The sequence below is a fragment of the Carassius auratus genome, unplaced genomic scaffold (assembly GCF_003368295.1).
Source record: "Carassius auratus strain Wakin unplaced genomic scaffold, ASM336829v1 scaf_tig00217025, whole genome shotgun sequence".
Lineage (NCBI taxonomy): Eukaryota > Metazoa > Chordata > Actinopteri > Cypriniformes > Cyprinidae > Carassius > Carassius auratus.
In genome coordinates, this window is record NW_020528858.1 from 1 (window position 1) to 14650 (window position 14650).

At 42.2% G+C, this 14650-nt stretch overlaps 1 protein-coding gene across 1 annotated transcript; it reads left to right on the forward strand.

The window, feature by feature from the left end:
• Window positions 1–2791: 2791 nt before the first annotated feature.
• LOC113099722 (BCL-6 corepressor-like) lies at window positions 2792–12300 on the forward strand. Its single transcript, XM_026264655.1, has 5 exons — window positions 2792–2904; window positions 3799–3944; window positions 6385–6462; window positions 7406–7556; window positions 11205–12300. Exons 1-5 carry the CDS (start codon window positions 2792–2794, stop codon window positions 11497–11499), a joined length of 783 nt encoding a protein of 260 aa, XP_026120440.1. The 3' UTR covers window positions 11500–12300.
• Window positions 12301–14650: the final 2350 nt, after the last annotated feature.

Below are 14650 nucleotides of genomic sequence, written 5' to 3' on the forward strand. Positions count from 1 at the left end.
CTGGTTTCAGTTCAGGTCTGCCTGTAAAGCTTCCCCTTCTTTTTCCTGTCTTGAGTGTCTTTCTTCCTAAGCGAGCTGTAGGTCCTAGCTCTTTTATTTTTTATGATGTGGGTTGGGTTGACTAGGCTTTGAGGTTGTGGTAAAATGGTTGCACGTCGGGTTCGGTCTTGAGCCGGCCTGTGTCTTGTTTTGTGGGATTGCTGTTGTGAAGGGGTTAAGTGTCTTGAATGATGCATTTGATTGCAGTTGTTAGCTGGGAGTCGTTTTAGCAGGGGACAGTGGGGGAGGAAACACTCCAGCAAAAAGCAGTTCTGAGGAGAAAATCACGACAAATCTTTTTCTCGCTAGGCTGTGTAACACTGCTTTATTGTCTGTTTAATGTAACACTCCGCTCGCCTGCCTGCAAACATCCCACTGAGGAACTCCCTGAGGCAGGAGAGAAAAAGAGAGACCTCACTGGAAAGGGAATGAGGCGATGGAAAAACAAACGGAAATAGAGAAATTCTCCCTTGAACTGCGGCTCGCTTTTGGTAATTGACCTATCGGTGAGCCCCGCCCCCTTAGTTACTGTTGCTCCCTCGGACAAACAAAGGGGCGGCACACTGTCTTACAATGACAGCTGTCAGTGTGAAAACCTTGTCCCATGATGTTTTTGCACAATTTGGACACAGAAGGGCCACCATTCAAGTGGGAATTAAATATTTCATGTAGGGATATATATATCTATTTAATAGATTTAAAAAAATTATGTATCGCAGGGTACGATTAAATTTACATTTATCCAGTTTATGGAGAGACTCTAAAATGTAGACCTTTTGTTTGTGTTTTTGACCTACACGGTACATGATGTAAGAACATTTCGCTATTTAGGTTTGTACGTTAGCATGGACGCACTAGCTTTACCGTTCGCTAGTTTTAGTCAGAGATGCCTTGCTGAAGCACAACATTACATTAACGTTCTGAAATGAAATCTTAAAGTGAAAAGTATGACGAGTATGACAACCACAAAATGAACATTTTCGTCTTCATTGTGATTTGGGTTGAAAGTGTTTAGGGACATTTTGCTCTGTTTTGGTTGGATTTAGGAAATGGAGTAAAATAAATTATATTGCATATTCTCTCAGGATAACTGGAACCAGTGTCACAAGTACCACAGGCACATCATTTTTCCATTTTTGTAGCATAAACACCATTAAACCGATGCAAGCTTCGAATCTTCCAATGTTTCTCTATGGCGCTGAAACTTAAAGATGTCTGAGTTAGGCGATACTGACTTTTAAAAGTATCGGTATCGAAAACCAAATAAGTGGTATCGCCCATCCCTAGTCCAAGTTCTGCTCCCTGTGCAACTGATACTCAACTGCCATTGGCTCATCTGCATTTGATGGGAGGGGCTTATCGATAGGCCAAGTGAGCGTGGTAAGTGTATGTTTTACCTTCCTTGTGTTTTGGTCCACCCCTCCTGGCAGACAGGAGTGAACATCCGCACTGGAGCGAGAGTTTCCCGTTTGGGCTCGTTAACGGCTCGGCGCCCCTGCTAACGGCTTGGTTTTTTTCTGTCATGCCGGCGGCATGCCGTATCCTGGATACGGAGCCGGTGGGAAGCGCGAGGCAGAGCTGCTGGCAGCAGTGTGGGGCAGGTCGTACCACTGTGCGACTCCGTCGGGGGAGGGGTTGAATGCGTTCTCTGAGACGCTGCCAGGGTTGAAGTGCGAGTGCTACGCCTCTTGAATCCTAATGCCCTCATTCGTCTGAGCGCTGAGCGGACACCAGCCCTCCCCTCTCCAGCCCATCTGTGTGTGTGTGTGTGTGTGTGTGCTCGCTTGTTTTTGATGCCTCCGTGCCTGAGGAATCGGCTCGCAGTGATGGATGTGGGATTTCCTTTAACCCGAGCTTGCAGAAGAACTCTCCTATTAAATCTGCAAGGGTTCTCTGTCATTCCAGCCTCTTCCAGACATTGTTCTTAACCAGCAGACGGGAATGGCAGGAAGTGCGAATGGGACAATACATATAATGCCAAATCGCAGAAATCTGAGTAAAAAAAACTGTCTTTTTGACAGACATGCACAGTTTGCCTGATGGTTGACAATTTAAAAAAAATGGCGAAATTGAAGGGATGTTGGCAAATGATAGAATTCGAGGGTCTTTTGAATTGTTCCAGCACAGAACATTCTAGTGACCACCAAGCAGCATCAGGAGCAATTGCTTACGTTTTCCTTTGTGGCTGCTAGGGTGTTCTAGATTGGCACAATTAAAAACAACCTCGAATTCTATCATTTGAGATCCTCCTTCAAGCAACCACACAGCAAAGTCCTGTCTAAGAATCGGATAACAACATCCTTAGCAGTTTACGGTGTTCTTTTGGCTTGGGTTGATGTAGAAAGGCTTCTCGGTTTCGCACGGGCAAACATCGTTCACATTTCCCCTGCCTTTAAAGTCGCTCCTACACTGCTGCTTCTTGCAGACTCTCTATCTCACACTCGCTCTCACACACACACACACTCACAGTGCCGTCTCAGGCGTCTCATATAGAAAGTGAACAGCAGGCTTGGGGCAGGATTCGTCTGTAAAGCCCCTGATACCTCACACATCAATAATCAGCTCTGGGCGGAACTGTCTGTCTGCTCTCTTCCCGTCTCTCTCTTTCTCTGCGCTCTTTAATGGTGTTTAATGAATTTCATTCCTCGCTGCACCATAGTAACCGCTCGTCTTCTGTCTCTCTCCCGCTCGCTGTAGGAGGTGGTTTTGTACTGTCTGGAGAATAAAGTGTGTGACGTGAATCATCGGGATAATGCGGGTTACTGCGCGCTCCACGAGGCCTGTTCTCCGCGGCTGGCTCTCCATCGTACAGCACTTACTGGAGCACGGGGCCGACATCAACTGCAGTGCACAGGACGGCACCAGGTAAGCACACATGCATTCATGATATCACCTAAATAGAAAAGCCTTGCATGCAAGACTTATTTCTGTGACTTCCTAATGCTTTCATCACACTGCGTTCAGAAGCATGTGCGTGTACGGATAATTACACATGCACACACGTGCTGACGCACACACACTCAATGTCAGTAATTATATGTTGGTAATAAGGCTTTACAACAACAGAAGAGGCCGAGAATCTTAGTTCGGATAATTACCGCAAGAAGAGCAGATTAGGCGTGTGAGATCGCTGTCTTCGCTATACACTTAAAAATTCAATTTCGTTTAGCGTTCCGATTCAGGAAAGATGAATGACAGTGACAGGTTTTAATGACTGTTTTATTGGGCAATGCCAGCAGATAAAATGAAGGTAATTATGGACAAGTGAAGTAATTGAACTGTTTAAGCTAAAAGAAAATCTCACAAATGCCAAAGAAAATTAAAAAAAAAAAATATATATATATATATAGGTTTTTGGTATTAAAAACCATCAGCAAGTAGATTATGATCACAAGAAAAATAATAATTTTACCCAGTTTACTTTCTTAATAAACTGTTCTGGTATTATTGTGAACCATTTGTCAGTGCACATTATTCTAAAGATTGATTATTTATTTATCTATCTATCTATAATAATTAATAATGTTAATTTTTTTTTACTTTATGGTAAACATTTACCACTTTCTCCAAGTTTATGGCAATTTTGTTGCAACGTGAAAGTCAGGTGAACTCTGGGATTTTAAAATTATGGGAAAGTAAAATAAATAATACTTTTCATAATCTAATCAAAATCTGATGGATAAAATAAATATAAGCCGCAGTATAAATGTAATATTAGTTTTTTTTGAGAAGTAAGTATTCTTCTCTCTTTTCCAACAGGCCTCTTCACGATGCTGTGGAAAACGATCATCTAGATGTGGTCCGACTGTTGCTGTCATACGGCGCCGATCCAACTTTAGCTACCTATTCGGGCCGCAGTTTGCTGAAGATGACCCACAGCGACATAATGGAGTCTTTTCTGTCTGGTAAGAGCGCACTGTTCCTCTCTTCCACCTCTATTCCCAGAATTTCCCTCCTGTAGCCGGGGAAGGTTCGGCTCCGCGTGGCTATCTGGTTACTAAGCAACAGCTGGAGCAGAGGAGAAGCCTTTAGCTCCGGCAAATCAGCTTTCCCTGAAAGGAGATTATGTGTGTGTGTGTTTGTCTGTGTGCGTGTCTTTATTTGGTCTTGTGTGGCATGTCTGTTTATAGGGTGTGCGGGTTTGTCGCACACAACAATATTTGGAAAAGCTGGGTTGTATTATTGAAACCGTAATCTGGGTCTAATCTGGAGCCATCTAAAATAAAATGGGGTGTTGTTTTATGGGTTTTAGAAGCTTTTGACATCATTCTGACCCTTTGATTTTTTTTTTTTTTTTTTTTTTTTTTTATAGCTGTTGTCCATATGAGTGATTTTTTGAAAGTTTTACCGTTACACCTCAAGAACAGCATCTGAATGGCTTCAAAGATTTAAATTGGGTTTTAGAAATCTAGATGTAGCTTAAACGACTTTTAAAGCTACAGCATGTGATTTCAGCACCAAACAGAACCGAAACGTATTCGAAAACAGTCATTATTATGACAAACGCCCTTGCCATCTGTCATTGGTCAGAGAATTGGACAAATCCCGCCCCCACTTTATGCCATTGGTTACAACCCTGTTGTGATGTCAGTGCACTCAAACCAACAAAAAAAACTGCAAATCCATTTGGTGCCACTAGTGGTCTAAAAATTTCACACTGAATATTTAAAGCAGCTGTATAGTTTTGTGTTTTTTCGAGCCTTGGAGCCCGCTAGAGTCGTAATTTTAATGATTATCGATACATGCGCATTTATGGTTTTTATAAATCAGTCCACACTTTTTATGGCAGTTCACTTACAAAACTTGCATAATGCCAGAACAGACATTTGGGTAAAGCTTGAGAAAGAAACGGAAGCTATTTACTTTATTAAAAGTCAGTGTTCCATTAGAATGATTTAAAAACGTACATTTCAGGAAAAAAAAATAATCGAGTTGCTTCAAATGCTTTTTTTTTTCTACTGTGCAATGTAATTCTCAACCTGTAAAATATACTGTTTGCCAGACCAAAGACATTTGTTTGTCATGTTCTCGACAGTTTCTTTCAGTGCACAGTTTTATGTTGAAAATAACCCAGAATAATCTTTCAAGAGTTGTTCATGGTTAGTGGAGCATTGACCTTGTCACTGTGCTGTTCGCCACCCATTGTGTGCAGAAGTAAAGTTTTAATGCTCCAGGTTAGACGTTCGCATGGATAAAGACAAGCTGTGCTCCGGGAGCATGTGAAGATGACATTGCAGGAGACGTGGCATTTGCCGAGACGGCCTTTCCTGTGTTTGTGTTAACACTGACCCCTCTCGCCCGAGCACAGCCTCGCCATGACTGTCCGGAGGAGTCTCTCTCTCTCTCTCTCTCTCTCTCTTTCAGCGACAGTAGTAGTGTTTTGTGAGGCACAGCTTGATTAATGGTCAAAGTTGTGAGCTGAACTAGAGGGCATCGCGAAAACAATTTGTACACAGCCGGCGTTTGTTCTTGACGGCAGTCGCAAGTTCTTTCTCCTCCAAAGCCATCTTAATGTGTGTGTGTGGATTAGCTTCAGGGCTGCCAGTTAAAGGGCAGCTCAGTCACATGGTGGAGGTTCACACTGACTGGCTGCGTGCGTGTTTGATTATGCATGAGTTCGTGAGGCAGGAAAGAGCTCGGCCTGGAAGCGCAGGGCATCATATTGTGTGTGTGTGTGTGTGTGTGTGTGTGTAAATCAGCAGGCTTGTCCCGTTCTGCTGTCTGCTGCACTGATTTAAAGACCCTCCCCAAATTTGTTTTCCCTCTGTGGGAGCCTTCTAATCAACCGCCCTCTCTCTCTCTCGCTCTCACACTCTCTCTGGGTGGAATTGTTAATGGCTGCGCTGGCAAATGCGGCTCCCGTCGCCGCTGGCTGTGCTTCGCAGCACCAAGTGGCATCTGAGCGTGCAACCACATAACGCTGGCAGAGCATCAGAGCTTCTGCTGCCTGTAGAAGACTCTTTTCTTATTGTCGCTTGGAGAATGTGGTCTGTTAAGCAATTGCACGATATATCGGTCATCATATCTGCCAAACATTAGCACTTAATTCCCTTTAATTCGCTATTCTTGTAGCGTCATCTATCATCTTATTTATGTATTAATTAATTGTATTACTTTCTAGATTTGGAGCAATATTTGTTAACTAGTACTTTTTGTTTATTATTGTTATTATTAGTTTGATTAATTATTATTTTATTATGTGCATTTTCTTGAAATTACGAGCATGATCTTATGCTAATATTAGCTTTAAGTTTAGCTTTTTTTTGCCCAAAATTCTGTCAGTGCATTTCTAGTTGCTTCCTGTTTACATCAGTAACGGTCTCATCTCTCTCTTTCTCACTCTAGATTACTTTGCTGACCTGCAGGGCAGAGCGGACGATGACCCCGGTGTGTACTGGGAGTTTTACGGCAGCGCAGTGTGCGGTGAGTACCACTTTCACACTTGAACACACACACACACACACATACTCCGAAATGCACAAAACACTCACAGCAACAGACGTAAGAAACAATGGAGTAGAATCACGCAAACAGACAGACAAGACGGGTAAACACCTGAAGGTAAATCTCTGTGTGAATCATCAATGTTTGTAGACGGTCATTGATCTAGAATTGAAAAAAAAAATAGAAAAATAGCTTCCGTGTGTGTTTGTACCTCTGATGTTTGCTTGAAAGTATTTATATAAAAATCCCCGTTCTGTGAGTGGTGGGGTCGGCACCATGGGGGCAAAAATAGATGCCAGCATTTTTTTATTGCTCTTTCTTTAAACGAATTCTAGCTGCGTAGCGAGAGTTCCCCTGGCTGCCATATATCAGCAGATCGCTCAGTGTGTGTGTGTGTGTGTGTGTGTGCGCGAGCGGGCCCGTCTCCAGCTGGCCGAAAACAAACCCACTGCTACTGCACATTTTCCCTTGGATTCCTGGAATAACAAAGCCGGTGGAGAAAGGGAGGTGTTGAAGGGAGCCGCGTGGCTATTTTTGGGAGCTTTGCGCTGCCTTGGAAAAACCCAAAGCGCAACAGAAAGAGGTAGAGGCGTCTGTTTCGCTCCGAGGCGTACGCTGTGCCGCTAGCACGCACGAACGAGTGAAGTGGCTTCACACGCAGCTCTTCCCGCAGTGCCGCTTGGAAGAGAGTGCAAATAGGAGAGCGCGTTCAGAGAGCGACTTGAGAGCAGCGCCGGGAAAGCATGTCTCGGCGTGAATCCGACAGGGAGAGGGAGGGTGGAAGGGAGGGATTTTTTAAGGAATATTATGGGTGCAGAATCCATTGTAGCTCACAGAGTGTGTCTGTGTGTGTGTATGTGTGATTCCATAATTCACACTTTGTCTCTCATTTCTAATCGATATTTTTCTGTCTGACTAACAGAGCCTGCCGATGACTCGTCTGGTTATGACATCCTAGCCAACCCACCTGGACCCGGCGAAGACGAGGAGGAACAGAGAGAAGTTTTTGAGTTTGAATTTTCCGACCGGCCGCTGCTGCCGTGCTACAACATCCAGGTGTCTCTCTCGCAGGGGTAAGAATCTTGACTGACATTTTTCCATGACGACTTTTGTTTAGAATGAAACCAATTATTTTATCGGTAGGGATAGTGGGAATATAGACATCGCTTTCAGGTAAAAGATGTTGAGAATCGGTCCATATTGACCAAGGTACTAGTTTGAAATATTGTAAATGCGGAATTTCAAAGAATTTTTGATTCGAAGCAAGATGCCCGTAATCATTTGTTGAAGTAATTCAACTTCAAGAACGGTGTTGGTAATTACTATCAAAAGTTTGGTTGTCATTGTAGTATCATAGATGGTGCAAAAGATGGTTTGTTTGTACATCAACTTGTTGCAATTGTAACCATGGAGCTTGCATTTTAAAGTAGGACATGGATCATCATTAGTCAAAAAAATCTTATCAATATTAGAGAATTGCGCACTACAAAGTATTGCACAGTTCAAAGTATTGTGCATAATTGTTGTAATTAGCAAATTCTGACTAGCAGGACATTGCTAGTTGTATGCGATGTTTTAGATGATTGTGGAATAAACCAAAGCCATTTTAACTGATTCTTAGAATTCATCAGAAGGGACAAATCATCCTGTCATTAATTACTCACGCTCATGTCATTTCAAACCCGTAAGACCTTCGTTCATCTTCAGAACACAAAGTAACTTATTTTTGATAAATCCGAGAGCTTTCTGACCCTGCATAGACCACAACGGAACTGCCTCGTTCAAGGCCCAGAAAGGTAGTAAGGACATTGTTAAAATAGTTCATGTGACTCAGGGGTTCAACCTTAAACAAAAACAAAAATAACTACTTTATTCAGTGATTTCTTCTCATCCGGGTCAGTCCCGGAGTACCATGACGCATGCATGTGCATTCCTCTTCTTGTAAACAAGGCGCAGCACATCTGGGTTCTACAGTGGGGAAAATATTTATTTGATCCCCTGCTGATTTTGTAAGTTTGCCCACTTACGAAGAAATGAAGGGTCTATAATTTTTATGGTAGGTTTATTTGAATGTATAGAGACAATAACAAACAAAAAATCCAGAAAAAAACATTGTATAAAGTTTAGAAATTGATTCGTATTTCAGTGAGTGAAAGAAGTATTTGATCCCCAAGCAAAACATGACTTAGTACTTGGTGCAGAAACCCTTGTTGGCAAGCACCAAGGTAAGACGTTTTTCCTTGTAGTTGTTCACCAGGTTTGCACACATCTCAGGAGGGATTTTGGTCCACTCCTCTTTACAGATCCTCTCTAAATCCTCAAGTTTCCTTGACTGTTGTTTGGAAACTCAAAGTTTCAGCTCCCTCCACAGATTTTCTATAGGATTGAGGTCTGGAGACTGACTAGAGCCCTCCATGACCTTAATGTGCTTCTTCTTGAGCCAGTCCTTTGTTTCTTTGGCAGTGTGTTTCGGGTCATTGTTATGCTGGAAGACCCATCCATGACCCATCTTCAGTGTTCTGGCTGAAGGAAGGAGGTTCTCACCAAAATTTCACAGTACATGGCCCCGTCCATTTGCCCCTCAGTGGGGTGAAGTCGTCCTATACCCTTGGAAGAAAAACAGCCATAAAGCAAATTGTTTTCACCTGCTTGACTGTAGGGATGGTCTTCTTGGGATCGAGATAATGCCAAACGGACTGTTGGTCTCATCTGACCACAGCTCTTTCTCCCAAGCCTTCTCTGAATCTTTTCAATGTTCCTTGGCAAACTTTAAACAGGCCTGTACTGTACATGTGACGTCTTGAGCGGTGGACCAAGACGCTGCAGGATTTCAGTACATTGCGACGTAGTGTTACCAATGTTTTGGCTTGGTGACTGTGGTCCCAACTGCCTTAAGATCATTAACAAGCTCCTCCCATGTAGTTTGGGGCTGATCCCTGACCTTTCTCATGATCATCTTTACCCCATGAGGCGAGATCTTGCACGGAGCTCCGTACCGCGGAGAAATATTTAGTATATCTTCCATTTCCAAATAGTTGCACCAACAGCTGTTTCCTTCTCACCAAGCCTCTTGCTGATGGTCTTGTAGCCGATTCCAGCCTTGTGCAGATATGCAGTCTTCTCTGACATCCTTTGGTCTTTTTTTTTTTTTTTTTTTTTGGTTGGTATTCTGTTTCTATCCGTTAAAATAAAATAAACCTACCATAAAAATTACAGACCCTTCATTTCTTTGCAACTGGGCAAATTTACAAAATCAGCAGGGGATCAAATAAACATTTTCCCCGCTGTATGTCAAAACGCCAGCTCCTGCATCAGGAGCACCACACATAAGGGTGGTACTCCTGTCAATGCGCAGTGGAGAATGAGACGGAAAAGGAAGAATGGTTGACTAAAGTTTTCCTTGCGCAAAAAAGTATTCTCGCAGCTTCATAAAATTAAGGTTGAACCACAGATGTCACATGGACTATTTTATTGATGTCCTTACTTCCTTTCTGGGCTTTGAACGTCTTGCTGTCCATGCAGGATGAGAAAGCAATCTGATTTCATAAAAAAATTTCATTTGTGTTCCGAAAATGAACGAAGATCTAATGGGTTTGGAACGACATGAGGTTGAGTTATTAATGACGGAATTTTCTTTTTAGGCTGAACTATCCCAAAAGTCAAAGTCAAGTCAAAATTTGATCGTGACTAGACAAATTGTTGGTTTACATAATAGCTGAACCTGACGTGAGTTAGCTTTGACCTACATGACAGGTGTTTCCCTTAAGAACTGCATGACTGCGTAGCGTGTCGACTGACTGACGGGGATGACGTTAGTTTAGCATTAGCAAAGACGTGAGGCCCGTTGCACTTAAACAGAGCGAGGACAGCAAAAGCGTGCGCGAGAGAGACAGTCTAGTGACACGCTGCTAAACAGACACAGCTAATTACCTCCCACACAGGCTCTCGCTCTGCCGTTATCGTGCTCCGCTCTCTCGCCACCCCTCCCTTGCTCACCCTCTCGCTGTCTCGCTCCCAGGCTCAGCTGCCGCGCTCACTGTTGTGTATAATCTTCAGTCTGCGCTTGTCTCTGGCCTTCCCCTCCCCCGTTCTCATTCGCCCTCGTTCGCTCTCTCTCCCTCTCGCTCGGCGCAGCTGGCTGATGCAGTATTAATGGCTTTCTGCTCTCCTCACATTTCCTCCCCCTTCTCGCTCGCACTCTCCTTCGCTCTCTCTCTCTCTCTTTTTCCCTCTCCCACTCCATTCAGCGCTCCGCAAGAGCCGCAGACCGCCTCAAGTGCCATCGATTGAGCACTGCCTGTTACTGCCTTCCCCTCTGTGTATGTGTGTGCGTGCGTCTGACAGGCTCAGTCTACGGTCTTTGTGTGTGTGTGAAGCCTATTGTGTTCCTGGGCAAGAGAAGGCCTTGAGAATCTTTGTGTAATTTTGTCTAATTATCTGAATGCGCGTCTGTTCTGGGGCAAGCTTTTGACACGGTGTATGTGCACGTACAATTTTTTATATTTTTAAGTTTGTGCACATGTTCTGACACATTTTGCCTTGGCGCTCACATGGACACTGCAAATTTGTGCCATTTTTGCGCATCTTATTTTTATAATGCCACGAATAAAACTAAGCCTGAAATAACCTTTTTTTTTTTTTTACGTAGTGATGAAAACTAGCATGAAAACATTGCTCTCTTTTTCAGCCAATTAATCTTTTTCTCTCATTCTCCTTCTCAGACCTAGAAACTGGTTGCTGCTCTCAGACGTTCTCAAGCGCCTGAAGATGTCTGCCAGAACGTTTCGCGCCACATTCACGCACATCGAGGTAGTGACTATAGCCGAGGCGGAATTCTACAAGCAGGCGTCTCTGAGTCAGCTGTTCTCTTGTCCGGAAGAGCTCGAGGGATTCATGCCCGACAGCAAGGAACTCTTGGATCTGGTGGAAATCAGCGCCGAGCTGGTGGCGCTGCTGGGGTCGTCGCTCGAATGCTTGGACGACCGCTGGGAGCCAGTATCCAGACCACGCTCATGAGCTTCTGAACATGCACGCACACTCATACTGACTCTCGGAAGGACCCTTGGAGACCTGTGGTGAACTTAAAGCAAAAGAAAAAGGATATTCTGAGGCAGTTCTTGACATTTCAAGGAACTTCTGGACTGGTAGCCAAAGGCGAAATTGGGTCCCTGTGCAGCTAATCTTTCTGTTTGGCTTCGAGAAGGTTTCGGAACAACTCTTGCGCTCTTCTTGCTTACTAATTCTCCTGGTGACGATGCAAACCTGTACATAGTGTACCGTCTGCAGATATGGAAAGAGAACGTACCTGAGAATTGGACCAATGTCTCTGGCTAACTCTGAGATATGAAGCCATGCTCGCAACGAAGAACTCTTTCATTTAAAAGAGATGTTTTCTAAATAAGAATATAAGTATATATACAGTCACTGTATTTTAATTGTGTGTATTATAAATAGATATATATATATATATATAAATATATATAAATAAATAAATGTGTTTATGCGTATGTGTGTATTATATATATTATATATATTATATATATATAATATGCGCTGCCTTTTTTGTCTTGTTTAGTCAGGTCTTTATTTTATAATTGGAGTTACAATGTTGTAAATACATAATCGGGTTGAAATGGGGTTTTAATTGTGATGTCAACTTTAGAGGTGTACAGAGGCCAGAAGCCCCTTCGGTTCATCAAGAGTTAATTAGCGCACTTCATCAGCGATGTTCCTCTCCTGGAGTAGATGTTCTTATGGTGTTGACCCAGTAACCAGTGTGGGATTTTTCGGTCTCCCGTGTTAAACTCTAATCTACAAAGCTGTACGCAAGCTGTTGCTTTGACTAAGTCACTTATTTATGAGTAGAAATTAAGATATTTTGACGTGGCTTTTCTTTGTAAAATATTAAAGTAATTGTAAAATACTAACCTGATGCTTTGTTAGGCAAAGACATGCTTGAACTTGTAAATAATGGGGTGACTATTTCAGTAACTTGTTTCTGACGTGTGTTATTATTGTTTTTTTGGAGAAGTGTTCGGACTTTGTAATTATATACGCTATCATTTGTATTTATATTTTACCAAAAAAAGTTCCTTTAAATAAACGGCAATAAAAGATTGTGTACATCTTGTGGTTTTATATTAGTCACATTTACAACTAAACTGACCATATTTACTCACTGGTCTTATTTTGCTTGTTATATCAAAAACATTAACAAAATTTGTTGATTTCACTCTGAAATATGTTCCAGTACACAAGTAAAAAAAAATGGTTTGGGAATGTATTTTCATGTTTTTAGACCGAATAGAGCATGCAATTATATGGCTGCTCTGATTAATTCATGCACAAACAGATTATTAAACCTCCATGTTTATCACCATAATCGGAGATTAAGGTCTAAATTCCAAAGCGACATTTCTGCCATCAGATCAGCCCTATACAACAGACGAGAGAGACAGCCACATCCTGTGCTGCTGGACAAAACAGGAAATGAAGAGTTCGCCGGAAATTAGAGGCCTTAGGCAGGAGTGAGGGAGGTTCTTGTTGGTCTGATAGCAATACGGACATTATAGGCTTGGTTTTCATTCCTTAACTTTAATGTAATTGTCAAACTCCTTTCTACTAAGCCCTATAAGCTTAAATCCCCTACTTGTTTGTAAAGGAATGGCCACACAATGTTTTCGTTAATACTCTTGTACTAATAGGGTTCTTTTTAAATTGTTTTACCAGTCCTTCTTGGGTTCTTGGCAGCCATTTTGACTTGACTGTCATTGTATATCCTATAGAAAAATCGCGCGTAGGGATGATTAACAAAAAATAAATAAAACAAATCCCCAACGACCTGAGAGTAGGCTAAACACTGATAATTTTAATGTTTGGGGGAATTATTTTTGTATCTGAGGCACAGTAATGGACTGCTGATGTCTATTTTCAGATGGGATCGTTCAGCTGGTTGAACTGAAGAGGTGTATCTTAATTACTCTAGTTAATCACACACAAAGGACTTTATTTTTTCTGTCCACTTTCTGAGTGGTCACGATTGTTTTTTTTTACAATATGCCTTTTTTAACAATGTGAAGCGATTAAAAAACAAGGGATGTTTGTTTAAACTGGACCTGTTCATTTGTTGTGGTTAAGAGCTGGAGAGCAGTGTGGCTAATAAATAATAATAATTAACGCAACATACCACGCAATGCACTGATTTTACCACGATTGGCAGTACTTGACAAAACAGTTTAATAAAATTGTTAAACAGCTAATTTTATAAATGTAGTAATATTTACGTATTAGCATGTAATAATACAACGTAATAAAAATATGACAGGAAAAATATAAATATTAAGATAATCACAAAAGATAAACAAGGCGCTTAAATGGATTTTAATTGACTCTTATGAGAATTGATAAATGTCGTGCTTGTAAATAAATATGGAAATGAACATGTCACTGACTTATTGGCCATTTCTAGCTCTCTGATGTGTCAAATGTAGCTCAAATGTTGCGTGTAGCCGTAATTGACGACCGCGGACAGAGCCACACACGGCCCAGCGCTGCGGAAGCTGGACTGCAGGGAAGAAATGTGGCCATCTAATTAAAAAACAATTAAATTACATTAGGCTTGGTAATTACACCCTCCCCCTTCCCCGGGTTCCGTGTTAAGACGGTTAATCCGCTCTTTATCTATTAGTCAGAGCTGTGACATTGACGGGACTCGACTCGATCAGAGCGCGCAGAGAGAAACAGATTCGTCCACCTCACACCTTCAACACTGACGCAGAGCTTTATTTGCCCTGTTCAGGGCTGTATTAACCAATGGGCTAGGTGGGGCTGAAGCCACGGGGCCCGAGCAAGGAAGGGGCCCGTTACTGACTGTGGAGTAGATTGACTGGAAGGCAGATCTCCAAATTCACCAACCCCACCACATATTAGAGCTAATATTTAGTTGAGATTTCCCCATAAATTCAGATTTCCATGCATTACCATTTAAGATCGAAACATCTGTATTTGGTTTACCAATCAAATGAATTTATTCTATATTTGAATTTTGACTGATATGTGCAGGTATCTATCAGGTGACCGCTGCCCATTAGGCTGCATCACAATTTGCATACTAGGCCTATCTGCCCTAAATAGTATTAGAAAATAGACTTTTTATTCCAATGCCTTC